Source organism: Saccopteryx bilineata, chromosome 4 (assembly GCF_036850765.1).
Source record: "Saccopteryx bilineata isolate mSacBil1 chromosome 4, mSacBil1_pri_phased_curated, whole genome shotgun sequence".
NCBI classification, from domain to species: domain Eukaryota; kingdom Metazoa; phylum Chordata; class Mammalia; order Chiroptera; family Emballonuridae; genus Saccopteryx; species Saccopteryx bilineata.
Window position 1 is genome coordinate 126,292,156 of NC_089493.1, and position 24,615 is coordinate 126,316,770.

Here is a 24,615-nt window from a genome sequence, read left to right on the forward strand (position 1 = left end):
GAGGTCATTATCAGCAGGTTCTAATCCAACATGATTGGATATAAGAAGAGGTAGGATACCTACTAACTCAGAAGAAAAACTATATAAAGATAGAGAAGATGGCTGTCTAAAGCCAAAGAGGGAGGCCTCAGAAGAAATCAGCCCCACTGATACCTTGATCTTGGACTTGAGCCTTATGAACTAAATTAAAATTTTTTGTTTAGATTACTCAGTTGTGGTACTTTATTGACAGCTCTAGCAAACTAATATTATAAGGATTCTCATCACAGAAATTTTTAATAGCAACTGAAAATAGAAACAACATACATGTCCAGTACTAGGGGCACAATTATGTTCATATTCACATCTACCTACCCTTCCTTCTCTGCAGTCTCTCAAGCAGCAGAAAAGAACATGAATAGTTAAGGACATAGGCTGTCATCATCATAACTAACATGAACTAACTCATGAAATTTCTCAGTAGAAGAAGCTCCACTGTCCTTCAGTGTACGGTTTCCATTGTGCAGTGGGTACAACAGCAGAGAACTGTTATTTATGCCGATAATGAACATCCTGAGAGAAAAAGGGGACAAGCACCGTGCCTGGGAACTTTAAGTGCACATGCTTAGTAGATCTCTTTCCTTCAAAAAGATTTCGTTCTTTGTTTTCTACTCAAATTCCCACCAGCGCCTCCTTTGAAATAAGATTTAAACTGCTCAGTCCATTCTTTTTTTATTATCCTTACATCTCTAATTACTATGCCAAGATCAAATATACTTGTTTATATCTGATTAAATATTTCTGTTTTTGCCAATAAAACCTTACAATATAATCCCCAAATTCTATTACTATAAACAAAATTTCTTTCAAGGTTTAGTTCTCATATAATATTTTATAATTCCTGACATTTTAATATAGTAGATTTCTTCCACAAAGAACTAGAATTCAACAGATTAAATAAGTTAGTATATTTTCAAAACATTGAAATATTATAAATTCATTAAAATAATGACATAGAAAGGTATAGGTGGAATATATAACATGATCTACATTTTGTTAAAATATGTATAAACAGGAATATCTTTAGGAGGAGGGATTTTTACATGGTTTTATTTTTTTTTACAAATTTTCATGTTACTTTTCCAAATTTTTTTAATAATTATATATTACTTTTAAAATGGGGGGGGGACATAAAGTAACAGTTATGAGAAAGGCTGCTGATATCATTTCATTCCACATTTAAGAATTTTATTGCATAATTATGGAGTAAGATAAGGTTTAAAAATACTATTGTTATTTTACCTCCAGGCCTGTCATGGCAAAAACAATCAGTGTCAGACGAAGTGGCAGTGAGTGCACCAGCCCAGCCCCTAGCCTCCGCTGAGCGAGGGCAGTGCTGTTGAGAGTTTGGTGAGAACCTATAAGGAATCTCTCAGATTTTTGGTCCTGAATCAGCACTGTTGACAAATGATCTTTTTCAGTTAGCAATATATCAGATATTTTTCCATGTCTCTATAGGTAGGCAGGGTGATGATAAAAAAAAAATAATCATAGGTATGGCAGGTGCACTATAGTGTACTGGTGACCCAATGTATGTGGATACTGTCCAGTCAGACTAGATGCTGCGCGGGTCTCAAGGCCCTTGTGTGGCTAAGGTTGGTCTTATTGCCAAAACAGCAGGACGTGCAGGGTTGAGACAGGCAGTGTGGGGCCCTGAGGTGTCTGGAGAGCAGTAGCCCTCACCAGATGGCATGAAGGATGTCAGGATGTCAGAATGTTTGCTAGTATAGTTAGTTATGCCAGGCACACGTCTGCCTTGCATTACATGCAAGAGAGAAATAGGGAGACAGGAAAGAAGAGGGATGAGAAGTGTCAACTCGTAGTTGTGGCACGTTAGTTATTCATTGCTTTCTCATATGTGCCTTGACTGGGGGGGCTCCAGCTGAGTCAGTGACCCCTTGTTCAAGCCAGTGACCTTGGGCTCAAGCCAACGACCACAGGGTCATGTCTATGATCACACACTCAAGCCTGCAACCCCACACTCAAGGAGGCAACCTCAGGGTTTCAAACCTGGGTCCTCAGCATCCCGGGCCAACACTCTTATGTTCTGTGCCACCGCCTGGTCAGGCTTTCTTTCTTTCTTTTTTATTTAATCTCATTTTTTAATGGCCACATTCAGTTTTATTGTATGGATTCATCTTAATTATTTTAATGAGCTCCTTATTGATGGTCATGTATATAGTGTTGCACTTTTTGGTCACTATAAGCAATGTTATTATATACAATTTTGAACATACTTTTGTGAACATGGGCCAGTGTATCACAATGTGAGTTGGAGAAATCATCTTTCTCCTTAGAATTGTGAATCCTTCCTTAATATTCACAAGGGATTATGAGGTTCATGTGAGAATTTAGTCATTTTAAGGGAATATTGAAGTTTAGGTCAGCGGTCTCAAACCCTGAGTCTGCATTGGAATCACCCACAGAACTATTAGGAACCTGACACCTGTGACCCCGCTCCTAGATATTCTGGTTTTGATCTGGATGGGTTCTGTAAGTATTTGTATTTGTTAATAAGTCTCACAAATGATTCTGATGCCCAGCCAGTATTAGACACTACTGAAATATAGAAAAATTAATATTTTGAAAGAGAACAAGATTATAGGATTTGTCAACATCTGACGAACGGTAAGTACACATGAAGACTGGGAGCTGCTGGAGCTCCATGCCTGCGAGTGGAGATGTGGGTCAATGAAATCATTCTGTAAGACTTGCGGTGTCTGTCCAGTCTAACTTAATAGCGTATTTTATGACTCAGCAATTCCACTCCTAGGTGTGTTCTCCACAGACATGCTTGACATGTTCATCTGAATGTTCTTAACCACTCTATTTAAATAATCCAAACTGCAAACAAGCCAAATGTCCTCCAACAGAGTAAAGCAAATTTAGTGCTATTTTTATATAACAGAATACTACCTAGTAACAAGAATCATCAGACTGCAACTACATGCAATATGAGTGAATCTCAAAAAACAGAATGTGGACCAGAACAAGCCAGATTCAAATGATGGCATATTTGTGATTTCATTTACATAAAGTTCAAAAGCAGGCAGAACTCTGTAGGGTTAGAATCGAGAGAATGGTTACTTTGGAGAGGAGTAATGGCTGTAAGGGGACAAAGAGTGGTGGCATTGGTAGATGGTAATGTTTTGTTTCTTACTCTGCTGTTGGTTACATGGGTGTGTTCAGTCTTTGCAAAGTTCGCTGTGCACTTATGATTTGTGCACTTTTATGTATGTATAGTTATATTGATAAAAAGTTTAATAATGTAAAACCATCAATAGAAGGAAGTTACTCAAATTACAAAACTGTTTCATGATAAAATAGTAGCTGTCCTTCCATTCACTGTAAGAGGGATTTAATGTGGCATTCTGTGCTTGTCACAAGACAGCTCTGTGCTGCTATCCCCTTCAGTGACATCTCGGGCTGGGATGGGCCACATGGGGAATATTTACCCCACGGAAATGGTTTTCCCAGAGAGCAGCTTACCATGTGCAGTACTGAATTTAGAGCTCTTTGCTCACAGGTATTATTTGACTTGCTTTATAGCCCCTGTGTTTATTAATTAATATAGATGTTAAAAGTGGCTACAATGAGCATGCTAGGGTTATCCTTATCACATGTTGAGAATGCAAAGAATCTTTTTTTTTTCTTCTGTAAATTTGAGGAGGCTTATTCGCATTCACATATCAATCCAGGAAGAGAAAATATGTCATTAAGAACTCTCTGTATCACTTCAAATTTTATTTCAGTGTCACAAATGAGCATTACAAGACCATTACCATGTCTTAAAATCTTCCCTTAGTAATTAGAGTCCTTGTGAATCACCAGAGATTGAAACTATCTTGCTTTTTTCTTTTTACTGCTAGAGAAATTATGGCAACCCAGAGAAAGCTAATAGAATCATCACCTGCATTTCTGAGACAATCAACTCTGCTGTCAGCCAGATGAATACAGACATAATAGGCGTTTCCTTTACTCAATTGTTGTCAGTGACACTGTTGTAACAAAAGATACCTAAAGAGATGGTTGCACATTTTTCTCTCTGACATCTGTTTTTTATGTACCATCTCCTCCTTTTCACTTTTTGTTTCTATTGGTATCCATAGTCTTCTATTTATTTCTCTCTGGTATCACTTTAGCTTCTCAAATATTAAACATTTTTAAACATTGTAATGGATGGGTTATTTAGACGTTTCCTTTTAAGCACCAAGACAACAGCCCCAAAATGGAGTCACTTATGCTCAGCCCCACATCACCAAACCTAGACTTGATTATCAATACAATGGCAGCTCTCCCAGAAATGGGATCGTAAACCAGCCAGTTAGGAACTGCCTGGTCAGAAACACTAGTTAGGTAATTGGCCTGATAACCTCCTGCCATTCTCTAAAGGAAAGTAACTTTGCAATAACTAGGATTTTTGCTTAGTACAATTAACTTGTTCCTGCTCCTGCTATAAAAGTCTTTCATTTTGTGCAGTTCCATGGAACCCTATCTGCTAAATTAGATACTGCTTGATTCCAATAGATTTTTGCTCAAATAAACTTAAAATTTTCATTATGCCTCAGTTTATCTCTTAACATCCCTAAAGAAAATTTGGAGATCTTTTTCATGCATGTGAGTTTTGAGGGGAGGCAGGGTGACAGAAACAGAGAGAGGGATAGACAGGAACAGATAGGAAGGGAGAGAGATGAGAAGCATCAACTCTTTGTTGCAGCATTTATTGATTGCTTTCTCATATGTGCCTTGATGGGGAGGGGTGCTATAGCAGAGCGAGAGACCCCTTGCTCAAGCCAGCGACCTTGGGCTCAAGCCAGTGACCTTGGGCTTCAAGCCGACCTTTGGGATCAGGCCAGCGACCATAGGGTCATGTCTATGGTCCCACGCTCAGGCCGGATGAGCTTGCACTCAAGCCATTGACCTCAGGGTTTCAAACCTGGGTCTTCTGCGTTTCAGTCCAATGCTGTATCCACTGCACCACCACCTGGTCAGACTGAGAAAAAAAATTTTATTATCTCAACCACACTTTTGCTTTGTAACAAAAAATAATGACTTATTAGGTGACTTTAGATCAGGGATCCCCAAACTTTTTACACAGGGGGCCAGTTCACTGTCCCTAAGGCCGTTGGAGGGCTGCCACATACAGTGCTTCTCTCACTGAACACCAATGAAAGAGGTGCCTGTTCCGGAAGTGCGGCGGGGGCCGGATAAATGGTCTCAAGGGGCCGCATGCGGGCTGTAGTTTGGGGACGCCTGCTTTAGATCTTTAGAACATTTTAGTTTCTAAGAACCCCTGCTACTATCATGCACTAAAAATAATTCTAGTAACTAATGTTAATTAAAATGTATCCATATAGATGTTAATTACAATGTATCCATATAGATGATTAATTGTTATGGAGCACCAAAAGGAGAGAAACAAAAGTAAAAGAAAATGGAAAAAGGAGGAGAATATATATAGAGAGAAAATATGTGTCTTGCTTATTGTAATGTTAAAACTGATTACTGGGTTGAGCTGTTGTTGGCCTGTTCCATTTTTTAATGTTCCCCAAATATTTTAGCCATCATTGGTGATCATTGTTTGGATCCATTTTTTCATTACGGATTACAGAATGGTGATATTCCATGATTCTTCAGTTTTTTTAAAAAATTGTAAGTCTTCTATAAAAATAAAGCTTATTGTCATTTTAATTATCCCCAAAGAGCAGTTTGTGCAGGAAAGGTGGATGAATGTTTGATTTTTTCTCCATCCATTGCCTTTGGCTTTTCAGTTTTAATTTTTTATCTCTAGAAGTTGTCTTTTAAAATATTTTTGAATTTTACTCATATTTCAAACCTGTTTTATTTCTTGAAATACAGTATTTTTATATTCTCTGTTTGATAATCCCATTATATTAAGAAACTTGAGCTACTCTGACTATGTCATCTGTTGTTTCTGCCACCTGTCAGTCAGAATGTTTTGTTTCCTTTTGAACTGTGAGCTGTTTCTTTCTCTTGGTACCTTACCTTTGGGAATTCTCTGGGGTTTTAAGAAGTTAGGCTCCTCCGCAGGGGATTTGCACTTGTTTCTGCCGTGCACTTATAGGCATACCTAGCCTGAGAGCTCTTAAAAAAATAAGTCAGTTCTCTTATTGAAGTATTTAGTGTAGATTTGGGCTTCAAATTGTGGTTAGTGTTTATAAATAATCAAGGAAGAATTTCTCCCTCCTTCTACTTAGCCTGAAGTTTTGAGATAGGCAGTATTTTTGGGATAGTAAGTAGCAAAGTTTTTATCTAATTCATTCTATGTTAAGAGTCTAGCCCTTGGGGTCTCAGAATTATGGATAACTCTCCCACTTAGGTGGCCCCTGGAAGTTGTCTTTGATCTCCTGGCCTTGAAGATCATGTAACCCCAAAGCTCAAGTTCATTGGTTTTAGTAAATACCCTCACAGCAAAAAGGTCAATTTCATTATTCTGCTTATCTCTCAGTGCCCACGTGTCCTTTTTTTTTCTTTTTTCTTTTTTCTTTTTCTTTTTTTTTTTTTTTTTGCCAAATATTTCTCATCTTTTACCAGGTTGTAAATGCATTTGAAAATATTTTTAAAATATTTTTTATCTATCATTTTAACTTGTTTTTAGGTAGGCCCTCAGTCCACAAACTTAGCTCATTTTATCAAAAATACAAACACCAGGCTCTGGCCTGTTAGCTCAGTCTGTTAAGAGTGTCATCCTGAAACAAGGCTGTGGGTTCCATCCCCAGTCTGGGCACAGGGGAACCAACCAATGAATGCACCACTGAGTGGAACAACAAACGAATGCTTCTCTTCCTCTCCCCTCTCCCTCCCTTCCTGTCTCTAAACCAGGGGTCTCAAACTCGCGGCCCGCAAACTAATCCACGAAGTTCAAAATATTTTGGATAAAATTAAGTAAGCCTAGGGGCCTACTTGTATTTTTCATTTCTCTAGTATCCTAGCTAGATATTAGCTTAGTTAACAGCAGTTGTGATGCGAACTACAGTTTCTGGTCGTTTTGTGACACTGAGTAAACTGCATGTACGATTGTGCTTGTTGTACTGATTTTTTTTGTTTTCAACTGCAGTGAGAAAAGTGTTGTGTAACAGTTGCCTTTTGTAGACCTAGTGCGGCCCGCCGAACGGCTGTGATCTTGCTCTGCGGCCCACATGCTGAGTTGAGTTTGAGACCCCTGCTCTAAACAAAAATAAACCCTGGCCAGTTAACTTGGTTGGTTGAAGCGTCATCCCAAGAGCAGAGGTTTGCACTTCGATCCCCGGTCAGGGCACAAACAGGAGCAGCTTCATGTTCCTGTCTCTCTCCCTCCCTCCCTCCCTCTCTCTCTCTCAACAAAAAACAAACACACACAAACACCACCATTATGTGCTCTTTTCTTTAACTGTACTTCATTCTTTAATACTTAAGTATATATTATCTTACAGATCTTTCTAATTATTTTGTGTTTGTCAGTTGTGTATATTTCAGTCCTGTTTAGCACACTGAATTCATTGTTTCATTTCATATACTTAGTAACTCTTCTATAAAATTCTCACTGATCTAAGTAAGTGAGTTTTTCATTAAAGTTATTTCAGAGTTCATGGTAGTTTATTGGTATGAAAGAGTAAAATACTTTTTTCTAAAGTAACTAACTTACTTTGGGGGAGAACTTTCCATTGGATAAATGTAACTAATGTTTGGTAATTGTTAGTTACATATCTGTGTGGTATACATGCATATATGGGAATTTTATCTTTTCTCTGTACTTTATTAAGTAAGCATAAAATAGATTAAGATACTTTTTCTTGTGAGACATGCATTTGGTTGGAGGAACAGATTGTTCCCCTACCCTTGGTCAACAAACTGCGGCTCGCGAGCCGCATGCAGTTCTTTGACCCCTTGTGTGTGGCTCTTCCACAAAATACCACGTGCGGGTGCTACTTCGATAAGGAATGTACCTACCTATATAGTTTAGGTTTAAAAAATTTGGCTCTCAAAAGAAATTTCAATCGTTGTACTGTTGATATTTGGCTCTGTTGACTAATGAGTTTGCCGACCATTGCCCTATACGATCTTTAGCAGATAGGAAGCAGATATGGTACTGGGAGGAGATTGCTGAGAAGAAGAACACATGGATGAGTAATCTGGAAAGAGATTAAACTCAGATTATGAGTTAGATGTAAGCCTTTGGACTAGAACTTTTCCATTCTTGGTACTCTGAAGACGCAAGCATCTGAATGTTCTTAAAAGAGAGAGTCTCAAATTAAACTTGGTGTGAGGAGAGAAATGGTGGCATGAGGAATACTCCTGATTTCTGCCCTTGAAATTTCAAAAAATTCAACAATTAAACACAGAGAAAAAAATCTTCAGAGCACCTGAAATATACACACACCAGACAAAGGTATGATTGGGTGAAAAGGTGGCTGAAAATAAAATTTACTCAGAAGGAAAGAAGACAGAAGATGGGGTATTTCGCTTTCCTCACTGATCTGAGGAAGGGGCACTTTTGTTTGGAGCCAGGCGAAGTGGAGAGACTGAGATAGAGGGGAAGGAGCTGAGTTAGGGCAGGTGCTCAAACAAAAGAAAGAGCACACTGGCTCTGCCTGACATCGCAGACACTGGGCACACTCATGGACGGTGGGCTCCACCTGAAATGACCAGCATAGAGTACTCATGTGGGCCAGTGCAACTGTCTTTGTGTATTCCGGGCTCCACCATCACCGGCGGAGCTATGCTGGTGGCACTGGCACCATGGGTGGTACACGTGCACGTGGGTCAAATTGCTTAGCCCAAGAAGCTGGGCACCTGTGTGGGCCTATGCAAGCATCTTTGAGCATTCCTGGTTCCACAATCACCAGCGCTGGGCATGCACACAGGCCAAAATCCTTAGCTTGAGACTGCCCGGGCTGGGTGCGTACAAGCATCTATGTGCATTCCTGGCTCTGCCTGAGATCACAGGCACTGGGGGCTGGAGCCAGCCATTGCAAGCGTCTGTGTGAATTGCTGGAGTCGTGGGACCTGGACACAGATGTGGCCTACCACGGGCTATCAAACAGTGTGCACATGCAAGAAGCCCATGGAGACCAGACCCACTGCATGCTGAGGTGTGCTAGATCTGCCGGCTGGCCCATAGAATTTTGCCTGTGTGTAGCAGAAAGGTGCTTGATCTGCAATCTGTGCCCAGAACTGTGCTTTGAGTGGTACTGAAGGGAGTATCTGACAGCACATAGCTCCCCTTGCTCTGCAAAAAGGGGCTAAGGCGAACCTCAAAACTGAGTCCCCAGGCTGCTAGCTCCAGTGGGAGGGTCGTGGGGAAAGGCACCTGGAGGACTGAGACTGCCATTGTTAGAACCTTAAAACCCTCAAAAATCCTGCCTGCCATCGGGACTGAGGCCCAGCCTATGTCATTACCACAGTGACCCACCAGCAGGCCCCTCCTTTTTTCCTGCTTTTGAACTTCATTATCCATAATTGATACATTTTTCATTCTTATTTTCTGTGAGAGTTTCATTTCAGAAACCTTTACTTTTTTATTTGTTTGTTTTGTTCTTTTTATTCTCTTTTCTTCTTTCTTTTTCTTTTTTCTCTCTTTCCATTTCTTCTCTTTTCCCTTTTTTTTCTTTGTTTTTGGTTTTTTCTTTCTCTCATCCAAACATCATTTATAATCAAATTATTATATTTTGGACTCATATTTTTCTTTGTGGCATTTTTCTTGTTTTTACTTCATTATTTCTCTTTTTCATTTTTCCTCAGTTCCTGTTCCTTGTTTTCTGTACTTTTTGTTCCACTTATCATTTTAGAATTTTTCACTGTATGTTTTCAATTTTTATTTTATTTTTTTAATTATCTCTTATTGGTGTTATTAACAATACCATTCTCAAATGCCATTAAGAAAAAGAAAATCAAATATCATGGATACAAAAGACAGAGACGTAGCTCAGATAGGTGATGAAAAAATCTCTAGAAAAAAAATATCAATTATTTGGAAACCTTGGAGTTAAATGACATAAAATTCAAAATTGAAGTTCTAAAAATACTCAGTGAAATACAAGAAAGCACTGGAAGGCAATTTAGTGAGCTCAAAAAACAATTTAATGAACAAAAAGAGTACTTCTCCAAGGAAATTGAAACTATAAAAAGAAACCAAACAGAGATGAAAAACTCAATACATGAACTGAAAAATGAGATAACAAGCTTAGCTAATAGAAAAGGCCAAATAGAGAATTAGTAGCATAGAAAACAGACAACTAGAGACACTACAGAGAGAAGAGTAGAGAGACTAATGAATTAAAAAAATGAGAAAACCCTACAAGAGTTGTCTGACTCCATCAGAAAGAGCAATATAAGAATAATGGGTATATCAGAAGGAGAAGAGAGAGAAAAAGGAATGGAGAACATATTCAAACAAATAATTGAGAACTTCCCAAGCCTGTGAAAAGAATTAGAACCTCGAATCCAAGAAGCAAACAGAACACTGAGTTACCTTAACCCAAACAGACCTACTCCAAGGCACATTCCAATGAAATTATCATAGATCAATGACAAAGAAAAAATTCTCAAGGCAGCCAGGGAAAAGAAGAATACAACATATAAAGGCAGGCCCATTAGGTATCATCAGATTTCTCAGCAGAAACTCTACAAGCCAGAAGACAGTGAACCCCAATACTTAAACTACTGAGAGAGAGAGAGGGAGTTTTAGCCAAGAATACTATATACATCAAAGCTATCCTTAAAATATGAAGGGGAAATAAAAACATTCACAGATATAGAGAAGATGAGGGAATTTATCACCAGTAAACCCCCACTTCAGGAAATACTAAAGGGGGTTATTCGACCAGATACAAAGAACAAAACTAAACAAAATCACAAGTAAAAGCTCAAGATCACAATAAAAACAACAATCTGTGACAACAAAAACAAAAATGGGGAGACGACAAAGATTAGCAGTAGCAAAGAAGGATGGAGTGCAGAAGCACTCATGAGATAATGGACTACAGTGAATATGATATATATTCTTTTAATTACCTAATGGTAACAACCCTTGAAAATACCACTACTGAAACACATAGCTTAAAAAAAGAAGAAACAGAGGAACGAAGTATGGGATACAACCAAACAAAAACAAATGACAGAAAAACAAAAGAGAAGAACCAAACAAGAAACAGAGCTATCAGAAAGCAATATATAAAATGGCAATAGGAAACCCTCAAGTGTCAATAATTACATTAAATGTAAATGGATTAAACTCACAAATAAAAAGGCACAGAGTAGCAGAGTGGATCAAAAAAGAAAATCCAACTGTATGCTACCTTCAAGAAACACATCTAACCTACAAGGATAAAAACAGATTCAAAGTGAAAGGTTGGAAAATGATTCTCCAAGTAAATAATATCCAAAGGAAAGCAGGTGTAGCCATACTCATATCTAACAATGCTGACTACAAGACAGCAAAGGATAATCAGAAACAAAGATAGTTATTTCATAACGATAAAGGGGACATTGAATCCAGAAGACATAACACTTCTTAATATATATGCACCAAACCAATGAGCACAAAATTATATAAGATATCTATTAACTGATCTAAAAATACAATCATACTTGGAGACCTCAATACACCACTGACAGCTCTAGATCATTCATCCAAAAAAAAAAAAAAAAAGAAATATTGGCTTTAAACAAAACACTAGAACAGTTGAATATGATAGACATCTACAGGACATTTTATCCCAGAACACAGATTATACATTTTTCTCCAGTGTATATGGAACATTCTCAAGAATTGACCATATGCCACAGAACTAACATCAACAAATTCAGAAAGATTGAAATTATACCAAGCATATTCTCTGATCATAAAGCTTTGAAACTAGAATTCAACTTCAAAAAAGAAGTAAACAAACCCACAAAAATGTGAAAATTAAACAACATACTTCTAATAAATGACTGGGTCAAAGAAGAAATAAAAGCAGAGATCAAAAGATATATACAGACAAACAAAAATGACATCACATATCAGAATCTCTAGCATGCAGCAAAAGCAGTAATAAGAGGGAAGTTCATATCATTACAGACTTATATGAACAAACAAGAGAGAGCCCAAGTAAACCACTTAACTTCACATCTTAAGGAACTAGAAAAACAAGAACAATGGCAACCCAAAACCAGCAGAAGAAAGGAAATAATAAAAATCAGAGCAGAAATAAATGAAATAGAGAACAGAAAAACTATAGAAAAAATCAATAAAACAAGGAGCTGGTTCTTTGAAAAGATCAACAAAATTGACAAACCTTTGGCAAGGCTCACTAAGTAAAAAAGAGAAAGAACTCATATAAACAAAATTCAAAATGAAAAAGGAGAAATTACCACTGGTATCATAGATGTACAAAGGATTATTGTAGAATACTATGAAAAACTATATGCCACCATATTTAACAATCTAGAAGAAATGGATAAATTTCTAGAATACAGTCTTCCTAGACTGAACCATGAAGAAGTAGAAAGCCTACACAGACCCATAAGCAGAGAGGAAATAGAAACAACTATCAAAAACTTCCCAAAAAATAAAAGTTCAGGGCCAGACAGCTACACTAGTGAATTCTATCAAACATTCAAAGAATATTTGGTTCCCATCCTTCTCAAAGTCTTCCAAAAAACTGAAAAAGTAATACTTCCAAATACTTTTATGAGTCCAACATAACCCTCATACCAAAACCTGGCAAGGACAACACACAAAAAAGAAAACTACAGACCAATATCTCTAATGAATAAAGATGCAAAAATCTTAAACAAAATACTAGCAAATCGAATACAACAACACATTAAAAAAATAGTTCACCATGATCAAGTGGGATTCATCCCAGAATCACAAGAATAGTTCAACATATGTAAAACAGTTAACGTAATACACCATATCAACAAAACAAAGAACAAAAACCATATGATCCTATCAATAGATGCAGAAAAGGCATTTGATAAAATACATTTTATGTTTAAAACACTCAACAAAATGGGAATAGAAGGAAAATATCTCAACATTATAAAGGTCATTTATGACAAACCATCAGCTAACATAATTTTAAATGGTAAAAACTAAAAACTTATCCTCTAAAATCAGGAACAAGACAAGGCTGCCCACTTTCCACTCCTATTCAACATAGTGTTGGAAGTTCTAGCCAGAGCTATCAGACAAGAGAAAGAAATAAAAGGCATTCACATTGGGAAAGAAGAAGTAAAGATTTCACTTTTTGCAGATGATATGATCCTGTATATAGAAAGCTCCAAAGACTCCACAGAAAGGCTATTAGAAACAATAAACCAATACAATAAGGTCGCAAGATACAAAATTAATATGCAGAAATCTAATACTTTCCTATATGCCAACAGTGAAACTTCAGAAAATGAACTAAGAAAAAAATAATCCCTTTTATGGTTGCAATACCTAGGAATAAACATAACAAAGAATATAAAGGACTTATATAATGGAAACTACAAAGCATTAAAGGAAATTGAAAAAGGTCCTCCTGGCCGGTTGACTCAGCGGTAGAGCGTCGGGCTGACATATGGAAGTCCCGGGTTTGATTCCCAGCCAGGGCACACAGGAGAAGCGCCCATCTGCTTCTCCACCCCTCCCCCTCTCCTTCCTCTCTGTCTCTCTCTTCCTCTCCCGCAGCCAAGGCTCCGTTGGAGCAAAGTTGGCCCAGGCACTGAGGATAGCTCTATGGCCTCTGCCTCAGGCACTAGAATGGCTCCAATTGCAGTGGAGCGATGCCCCAGTGGGGCTGAGCATCACCCCCTCATGGGCATGCCGGGTGGATCCCAGTTGGTCACATGTGGGAGTCTGTCTGCCTCCCCACTGCTTCTCACTTCAGAAAAATACAAAAAAAAAAAAAAAAAGGAAATAAAAGATACAATGAAATGGAAAAATATTTCTTGTTTTGGATAGGAAGAATAAATATAGTTCAAATGGCCATATTACCCAAAGCAACATACTAATTTAATGCAATTCCCATCAAAATTTCAATGTCATTTTTTAAAGAAATGGAACAAAACATCCTTACGTTTATATGGAACCACAAAAAAACCCAAATAGCTAAAATAATCCTAAGAATAAAAAAACGAAGCAGGGGGGGCATTACAATAGCTGACTTTAAATTATACTACAGAGCCATGATAATCAAAACAGCATGGTATTGGCAGAAAAACAGACACACAGACCAATGGAACAGAATAGAGAGCCCAGAAAGAAAACCACATATATATGGTCAAATCATCTTTGATAAAGGACCCAAAAACATACAATTGGAGAAAAGAAAGCCTCTTCAATAAATGGTGCTGGGAAAACTGGAAAGCCATGTGCAAAAGAATGAAACTCAACTACAGTTTGTCCACTTGCACAAAAATTAATTCAAAATAGATCAAAGATCTAAATATAAGATCTGAAACAATAAGTTTAATAGAAGAAAACATAGGTACTAAACTCATGGACCTTGGCCGTAGAGAACGTTTTATTCTAGATTCTTCTCTCTTTCTCTTATATCTGGATGACTACTAATTTCTGTCCATGCCACACTCTGACGTTTCAGGAACCTCCCTACCTCTTTACTCTCATGTCTGCTGCTCTAGTTTTTCACCTCTAGTACTGCAATCTACTTTATAACTGGTTTTTGACTCATGTCTTTCTTGTTTATGTCTTCCATGATGTTACTAAGTTCTGGTTATTCTAATCACATTATCCCCACTTGCTTAAAAACCTTTGATGACTCTTTGCAGTTCCTATTACAAATCATCAATTTCTGACTAAGTGATTGGTTCATAGTGGCAACTGACTAGCTGATGACCATAATCAGATATCACTTAACAGATAGGAACTATACACAGAGAAGCAGATTTGTGGAGAGAAGGAGATTAGTTTGTTCACTAACAATATGGAAGAAATAAACATTTGCCTCTGTTTTGGTTTTGAAATTATGAGGATCATTTGTATTTGATTTAAGCTTTATGTTAACAACCATGAGGGCAGGAGAGAAGTGTGAACTTTACCTTCTAGATTGGTAAAGATAAGGTCTGAGGTGAAATAATTGATAGCAGAGTATTTCTTTACCTTGAATGGGAGGAAAACATACTAGAAATATTTAAATATAACAATTAAAAAAAACTTGATTCTTGTTAAAAACCTTGCCTTGATCTTAACTGAGAGAACAAAGTTTTTTTTTTACTGTATGGTATGTATTTGATATCCCCATATCTTTCCATAATACAGGAAGAAGGGGCATTCAAAATAGTGCCTGGATAAATAAAGTACTTTTAGGCCCAAGTGTTTATATTAGTTATTAGAATAGTCATTGAATGAGAATTATGCTAATAGAAATGAACTTTACCACCCTGTTCTGATAATATTTAGAAAAGTGACTATTCCCTTCTTTAAAAAATGAATGCCCCAGTCAAAATTCCAGCAAGGTGTTTTATATATATTAACAAATGGGTGATCAAATTTATATGAAACAGCCAAGCCCAGATTCACAACACAGAGCACAAAGTTGGAGGACTCACACTCATCTATTTCAAAACTTAGCATAAAGATACAGTAATCAGGACAGTATGGTATTGGTGAAAAACAGACACATATATATCAATGGCACAGAATAGAGGGGCCAGAAATAGGCTCACACACATCACTTTTTCAAGTGATCTTTGACAAAGGAGCGAAGGAATTTCAATAGAGTAAGAATAATTTTTCGGTAAATGGTATCAGAATAATTGAATATTCATATAAAAAAACTGAATATATACATGGACCTTATGCCTTTCACAAAATTCAGTCAAAATCAATCATAGACCTAAATGTAAAGGACAAAACTATAAAACTTCTAGAAGAAAACTTAGGAGAAAATCTAGGAAACCTTCGGTTTGGCAGCAATGAATGTTTAGATACAACACCAAAAGCATAATCCCAGAAAGAGAACGTTGGTAAGTTGGACATCATTAAAATCACAAACTTCCGCCCTGAAAAGACACTGTTAAAAGAATGAAAAGACAAGTCACAGACTGGGAGAAGTGTTTGCAAAACATATATATATAAGAGATGTATTCAATATATACAAAAAACTTATGCAAAAGTAAGAAAACAAACCTGTTAAAAAATGGCATAAGCTCTGAAAACACTAGATGTGCAGACAGCAAATATGCAGATCTTTGTCTGCAATACCATCCTCCAGTAAAAGGAGCATGGCTCCTTGGAGACGTGGCTGATTCTAGGACTGGGCTAGCAAATATATAATATAAATCTAGAGAATTATGTAGTGCCAGAAAGTAAGGAAGCACTAAAGAAAATCCACATTGATGGGGCGGGTATGTCTATGGGCCACCCATGGCTTTCTTTCAAAGAATTTGGGGTAGGGGGGTGGAGAGTAACATTACACTGGAGAAACCTGAAGAGCACTACCTCAGCCTGTGATCAGGTCAGCATCAACAGTGATGTCATGTTAGTGACTAGTATGTACATTAACCCTAGTCTAATCGCTAGAAAAACATCAGACAAATCCCAGTGGAAGGGCACCCTACAAAGTAACTGAGGAGAGTATGCCTCAGAACTGGCCAGGTCATCAAAAAACAAGGGAGCCTAAGAAACTGTCACAGCTAAAAGGAGCCTGAGGAGACATGACAACTAAATATAAAGTGGTGTCCTGGGTGGGATCCTGGGAAAGAGTAAGGACAGTAGGTGAAAGTTAAGGAAATGTGGGTAAAAGGTGGACTTGAGTTAGTAAGAAGGTATTGATATTAGTTCTCACTGATTGTAAAACATGTACTGTGCTACTGGAAGATGTTAATAGTAGGAGAAGCTGAGTGGGAGCTGTCATTTCAAATTTCCTGTAAGTCTAAAACTGATCTGTTAAAGTACTATTTGAAGGTCTCAGGATAACCCAGTGTGTCCTGTCTTCACAGTTTTGAGAGTGTCTGCTGCCTCGCGGAGTCACCCTCTCTCTCGGACATCGCCTTTGATGGCAACCCCATAGCTCAGGAGTCATGGTACAAACACACCATCCTCCAGAATATGATGCAGCTGCGCCAGCTCGATATGAAGAGAGTCACGGTGAGGGCCCACCGGCTACATGCCAGGCAGCTCCCTGGGGGGTTGAGGAATGGGTGCAGGATCCCTGCCTGACATGCTGCTTTTGTTGTTGTTGGGGTTTTTTGTTTGTTTTTGTTTTGAGAGAGAGAGGAACAGAGACAGGAAAGGAGAGAGATGAGAAGCATCAGCTCATAGTTGTGGCACCTTAGTTTTTCATTGATTGCTTTCTCATATATGCCTTGACTGGGGGTTTCAGCTGAGCCAGTGACCACTTGCTCAAGCCAGTGGCCTTTGGGCTCAAGCCAGTGACCATGGGGTCGTGTCTATGATTCCATGCTCAAGCCAGCAACCTCGGGATTTTGAACTTGAGTCCTCAGCATCCCAGGTCAACGCTCTATCCACTGCGCCACCACTTAACAGACCTACAATGCTTCTTAATGTTAATGAATTTGGGATTATCAGAAATATAATTATGGTATAGTTCATAATTATAATATAGATCTTTTTTTACTACCTCTCTCTATTCCCGATGTCATTGAATGGGGCTTTTAAAACTTCTCACAATAGAAATTTAAATTAATCATTATGCTTGTTTTTCATTCTTGCTTCATATCCAACTAATAATGAACTTTAGAATGTATGAGTAAAAATTTCATCAATAATGGTTAAGAATATGGGTCCTGGAGCTAGACAGCTTGACTATTCTTTAGTCATGTGACCTTCAGCCATTTCCTTAACCTTTCTATACCTCATTTTCTCAAAGTCACATGTGGATCATCATTGTATTAATGATACAATGATAAGGCTGTTGTTAAGGTAAAATAAAGCACTAAACCTTAGCACACTGTAAGGCTCTGAACAAGCATCAGCCACAGCTGTGTTAGTGCTGTGTCTCTCTACATAGCAGTCTCTTTTTTTTTTTTTTCTCTGTATTTTTCTGAAGCCGGAAACATGGAGAGACAGTCAGACAGACTCCCGCATGCGCCTGACCAGGATCCACCCGGCACGCCCACCAGGGGGTGATGCTCTGCCCCTCCGGGGTGTCGCTCTGTTGCGACCAGAGCCACTCTAGCACCTGGGGCAGAGGCCGAGGAGCCATCCGCAGCGCCCGGGCCATCTTTGCTCCAGTGGAGCCTCAGCTGCGGGAGGGGAAGAGAGAGACAGAGAGGAAGGAGAGGGGGAGGGGTGGAGAAGCAGATGGGCGCTTCTCCTGTGTGCCCTGGCTGGGAATCGAATCCGGGACTTCTGCACGCCAGGCCGACGCTCTACCACTGAGCCAACCGGCCAGGGCAGCAGTCTCTTTTTTTAACCGCTCTCCCTCAGGGTGGGATTCAAATAATTTAACAACTGGTTCTCTGCCCTAATTACCTAATTCCTTGTCACCCCCTGGTTGTTTGACACTTTTTCTCTTTACATTGTATACTGTTTACTGAAGTAACAAACATGAGGGAATTAAAATGTAGTATTTCATCAAATGTACAATGAGTTTTATGAAATGAATAAATAAATATTGCAATCATAGTTCCATCAAATCTTTTTCACCTATGGATGGAATGAACATTGCTACAGGCGCTTAGAATAAAAATACAGTACCCTGTTGCACAGATGAATGTTAAAAAAAAGAGTAAGGAATGTAAATTTGTGATTTCCACATTGGACAGCTGCCCAGGCACCAACCTTAGAAAGAACCCTGATTCCAAGTGCCATTTTAATAACTGATTCACTGAAATAACCAAAAATTAGGTATCAGTTCTGCCTAGCCAATGCGAATCGGCTGAATCCCACCATTGCCGTGCCTCTGTCTGGGACATCTACACTTAAGTGTAGACAGGACATCTCTTGACTCAAGTGAAGTGCTGCATGTGATCACCATGCTTTTAGGCATGGTGCATTAGCATATTATAGGTTCTGAGAAGGTCCAGAATAAACACACTTGCTTTAATTTGTTTCATTGTATCCCAAACTAATTTGGTTATTTTATTTTCTTAGGAAATTTCTTTTGATAATCTCAGACCTAAACTTCTACCTGTTTTCTTAATTCCTGACTCTGCCAGTTGTGGCATGAATTGGGAATGGTCAGCTAGATCAGTGGTCAGCAAACTGCGGCTTGCAAGCCACATGTGGCTCTTTGGCCCCTTGAGCCTGGCTTTTCCACAAAATACCACATGCGGGTGCGCAGTTTATAATAACAATGTACCTACCTATATAATTTAAGTTTAAAAAATTTGGCTCTTGTCCCTGGCCAGTTGGCTCGGTGGTAGAGCATCAGCCTGGTGTGCAGGAGTCCCGGGTTCGATTCCCAGCCAGGGCACACAGGAGAAGCACCCATCTGCTTCTCCACCCCTCCCCTTCTCCACCCCTCCCCTTCTCCACCCCTCCCCTTCTCCTTCCTCTCTGTTTCTCTCTTCCCCTCCTGCAGCCAAGGCTCCATTGGAGCAAGGTTGGCCCGGGAGCTGGGGATGGCTCTGTGGCCTCTGCCTCAGGCGCTAGAATGGCTCTGGTTGCAACAGAGTGACACCCCAGATGGGCAGAGCATTGCCCCCTGGTGGGCGTGCCGGGTGGCTCCCGGTCAGGCGCATATGGGAGTCTGTCTGACTGCCTCCCCATTTCCAACTTCAGGGGGGAAAAAAAAATTGGCTCTCAAAAGAAATTTCAATCGTTGTACTGTTGATATTTGGCTCTGTTGACTAATGAGTTTGTCTACCACTGAGCTAGGTTATTTTAGTGCCCGTTGGCTTGGGTACCACACACCAGCCACACTGTGTGCAGTCCACCTGTCTGCCTCAGCATGTTCCAGATGGCCAGGGTAGCTGGCAGGCAGTTAAGGGCTCATGAATTCCTGAACACCAGGGGCCCACCCGGGCCGCCTCCCTCTTTGCTTCAGCGTCGGGTGTGGGTCTTGTCGTCTCAGCGTGTTCTGCTTTATGCCATCCACACTGTCTGAGCTCTTACTCCCCTGTGTCTTTCTTAACGAAACATCTTAGGTACTACTGCTCATTGCCCTTCACAACAAGGTTGAGCTAGATGAGTGGGGTGAGAGGTGAGGCTCACTCATTTGTATAAATTAGTCCTTAATTATATATTGTTATATTGTGTTTCTTTTAGTGAGTTTGTATGTCAGTCTTGTCTACCCAGCAGTGTCCTTCAGCCACAGCTGTTCTCTTTCCTTGCCCACACCGACAGGTGTTCCATGCGTCCTGCTTTTCTTCTCTTTCCTTTAGTGCCAGGGTGTGGTCATGTCCAGTAAAGACTTGTTGGTTGAGTGAGATTCTCCTACTTCTGTGCCTGAAATGAAGGAGAATAATACTGTCTATAATCATTGTCCTTGTACAGTCCTCAGAGCGCTTCCTGCTGAGATGATGGGGAAAATCTGCTATGGTGGGAGCAGGGCCAGCTGTCCTGCCAACACAGAGAAGCAGCCTCCAGTTGCTCCACCATGGTTTAGTTTACAGACTTAAAAAACTCTTAAATGGAAACAGTTTTGGAGTTGTAGAAAGGTTGTACGTACAGTACAAAGAACTTCTTTTCTTGAACCATTTGAGAGTACGGTAAGTTCCCAACCCGGTTCCCCAAAAGCCCAATCATGTTAGTGTATGTTTCCTAGAAGCAAAGACACTGTCCTGTGCAGATGCAACATAACCAGTGAATCAGGAAATGAACATTGAATAATTACTAGTGTTGAATTCTCACACCACATTCAGTATTACCAACCGTATCAAATATTCTGTATAGCAGAATGATCCAGTTTGGAATTATACATTTGTGGGGGCTAATATTAATACTTTTCTTCCCGCCTTCTAAGTTCTTCAGGCTGGGCTAATAACCAAATTAATAGAGATTGCACTATTAACAGGTTAACAGGAGAAAATCAAAGTTTTAATATATGTACATGGGGAATTCACATAGGCATGACAATTTCATGAAAATTCCGGAGACAGTGAGGCAACATTGGGTATATAATACATTTCTGAACAAAGGTGAAAATGGAGGGGCTTGGGTATCAGACTTCAGAAGTGAGAATGGATGATTTACAGGTAGTGGCAGAAGAGCAGAACACAGGGCAGCAAAATCCTTGTTAGGGGACACAGGGTCTCTACTTGTTTGAAGCCCTCTTATTTATCGTACTTAATTCAGGTTAAGCTAAAGAGACATCCTAAGGTCTCCTTCCTGAAGCAGGTTTCTCTGTCTGCGCCTCTGAGGTAGGAAAGGGGGAGGGTCAAAAGTTCTAGTCTTTTGTTTCTTAATAAACAGCTTAAAATTAATATCCAAAAAGCAGCTTTAGGTTGTCGAAATTTTGGTCCTTTCTCATTTGTTGTCCTGTCTCTGTTGCCACCATATTTCCAGCACGGTTTCTGTTTTTCCTTGACCTTCATGATATTGGTATTCATGAAGATTACAGATCAGTTATTTTATAGAATGACCCTCAGTTCAGCTCTTTTTAAAGTTTACTTGTGATTAATTTTTAGTTGCAGATGTTTGGCACAAATATCACAGAAGTGATTTTGCATTCTTCTCATTGTACCTGTCAGGTGATATGCAATTCATATTTATCTCTATTGGTGTCCATCTTAACTAAGAGGAAATTATAGCTTTACTTTGTAATTTCTTTCCTCAGAAAATTTCAATTTATTCCTATTGTTTTGGACCATCATATTTAGTTTCATTTTTGTTGATAATTTTTTAGTAATTATAGTATGCAAACAATATACCATTTTAAAGACTTTCTGTAACAGGATTGGGGTACAACAGCCCATGAGCTGCTCACCTGCTTTTGTAAAAAAAAGTTCTGTTGGAACACAGTCACATTCATCTATTTATGTATTATCTGTCTGCTTTGATGCTACAGCAGAACTGAGTAGTTGCTAAAGAGACTGTGGCCTACAAGCCTAAAACATTTACCATCTTGCTGGAAAAGCTTGCTAACACTGTTCTATAACAGTTTCTCTTTTTAAAAATGATACCTGGAGTAAATTTTTATGTAATTTACCATAGAAACAGTCTAGCTGGGGTGGATTACACAAATGTTTAATGAACTTCTGTGAACTAGGGTGGCGGTTCCCAGACTGTGTGCCAAAGATGCTATAGTGAGCTCACAGGGGGCACTGTGGAACATATTTTTATTTTTAAGGGAAACTCAGTGATATTTGGTATCTGTGAGATACAGGGAAACTTCTGGCTTGAGGTACCTTACCATTTCAGCACTAGGTCATGTTGTTTATCTCTCTGGCATTGTATCTTTCCACGGCTGAGTTATTCAGTGGTGGTTGTGATAAAACAAATATGGTACCAAGCCAAATCAGCGTAGTACAGGAAATGAGGGTGGTGGTGTCCAGTTGTTACAGCAGGCAGCTAGTTAGATATTAATGAAAGAGAAGGGAGCCAGACATCTAAACCGGATTCACTAGGAAGCTGCAGCTTCACAGACACCCAGGGTCCAGCCACATCTTCCACCAAAGAGACTTAATCCCTGAGCTTTCCTTTGTCCCCAGGGAACAACTGGTCCATTCCTGCAGACTAATGAGGGAGGAAGAACCAGCAAGGGAGAAATTCCTCTGCTGAGGCATTAGCAGTAGAAGCAGACAACAGCCAGCAGAACATTGAGTCAAGTGCAGTAGCAGCCAAAAAGGGGACCAGCTAGAGGAGGAGTCTCGCCTGAGGAAATCTGGGGGAAAGACCTGATAGGAAAAGGGCACAGAATCAGAAGATTCAGAAAAGGGATTGGATAGAGGGAGGTACCAGCACAAACCAGTGAAAAATTAGGAAGAAGATTGGTTAGTTTGAAAGAAAACCTGTGCTCTCCCAAACCAAAGGAAATGAAATCACAGCCTAACGAAAGCCCCAGGCACATTCTCTCCTGGCAGCAGCCATGGCCTGGGCGTATAGCCACATGGCTGAAGCTCAGCACCTAGAGCTGGCTGCATGGGAGCAGAGGCTGTGCTGGACTACTGGAGCCTCGGAGGCTGGGCTTGTGGCAGGCAGCTCTGGGTCTTGGCCCTCCTCCTGATCTTGGTGCGCCCCAGAGGCTAGACTTTTTCTGCAATGAGACAGAGTTGGCCACCTGCTTGTGGGTGAGATAATGTGACAGTCTCTTCAGGGGCATCTGTGCCCTGCATGCCCTTCCATTAAATCTCCACTATTGCTCACATCCTCCTGTGCGTGAGTGCCTGAAATTCTTTTCTCACAACCTCACAAGAAACTGTTTCCAGATTGGTCTGGCAGACCCCCTTGGTCCCGGTCCGTGTCTGACAACACAATCTAATTCCATTGTCTGAGAAGTTGCATAGTGGCCTACAGGTGCACACCTTCCATTGGTAAGTTACTGTGGTTACTTAAGAGTAGTATTATTTTGTTCAATTTATATGTATTATTATTTTCAAATGGCTACTAAGTTGCTAGAACATGAATACTTATTAAGTTATTTCCTAACTACAATAAACAGAGCTGTAGCTCATTTCTTTTGACCTAGAGGCACCATGAAAAATTTTTGAGACATTTTTAGTCACTTTGAACTGCAGTATCTGTACTCTGGTCTGTATTAGAGACTAGAGACAATAAGACCAGAATTATAAGACGCCCTAACATTAACTTACAGTCTAGTGAAGAAACAGTCATCCAGCCAGCTCACAATGCAAAATGACTAGTTAGCTAAGACAGATTGATTGATAGATACATCTGTGTGTACACACTCACACATGGCACAGTTGTATCAAAGAGCAGGGCATTCCTATGTCCACTGGAGAAATAGGAACTGTTCCAAAGGAGAAAATACTTGACCTGAGCCTTGAAGAGTGGCAAAGAAGAAGGAGGATGTATCTGTGGAGGATGTTCCGGAGAGAGAGAAGGGTGCAAGATGCAGAAGAGTGCCAACAGGATACAGCGACTGATAGCAGTTCTTCAACATAGCTGAGCAGTGGGTGTACATGAGGGGGATTAGCAGGAGAAAAAGCATCTGACAGGCAAAGATCAGGCATGAAAGGCATTTTATGTCATGATAAAGAGGTTAGATTTTTTTCATGGACAGAAGAAGCCCTTGGAGAGTTTAAGATAGTTACATTGGAATTGCCTACAAAAAAGCTTTTCTCTCTGGGTGGCAGCCCAGAGGATGAATCAGGAAGATGGGGCGGGTGAGGGATGATAAGCAGGGGCAGTCAATCAGGGTCAGCCCTGTGGTCTCTGGTAAGAGGGATGACAGGAGAATGTGCTGCCAAGAGGTAATATGAGTTGCTGGCTTCCTGCCTGTTTTGCTTTTGTTATCTCTGTTAGGAATAATGGCTTTTAGTCTGTTCTGAGTAGAAATAAATATTGATAAGATGAAAGTGAAGCCTAGGATAGGTGAATAAGTTTGAATTCAGACTCATCCAGAACAGGGCAAATTTTCCCAGTAAAGGACCTGATTGTAAATAGTGTAGGCTTTGGGGCTAGATAGGCTGTGTTGTAACTGCGCAGCTCTGCCATTGTAGTGCGAAAGCAGACATATACAATTCATAACTGAATGAGCATGGCTGTGTTCCAATAAA

The 24,615-nt window shown here is 39.6% G+C and overlaps 1 protein-coding gene across 9 annotated transcripts in view; it reads left to right on the plus strand.

Moving 5' to 3' along the window:
- LRRC49 (leucine rich repeat containing 49) overlaps positions 1-24,615 on the plus strand; it is a 196,527-nt gene that overhangs the window by 105,542 nt on the left and 66,370 nt on the right. For all 9 annotated transcript variants that reach the window (XM_066277953.1, XM_066277955.1, XM_066277954.1 and 6 more), the window contains one exon: positions 16,972-17,119. In XM_066277953.1, coding sequence (XP_066134050.1) covers positions 16,972-17,119 — 148 coding nt within the window. The remainder of the gene's footprint in view (positions 1-16,971; positions 17,120-24,615) is intronic.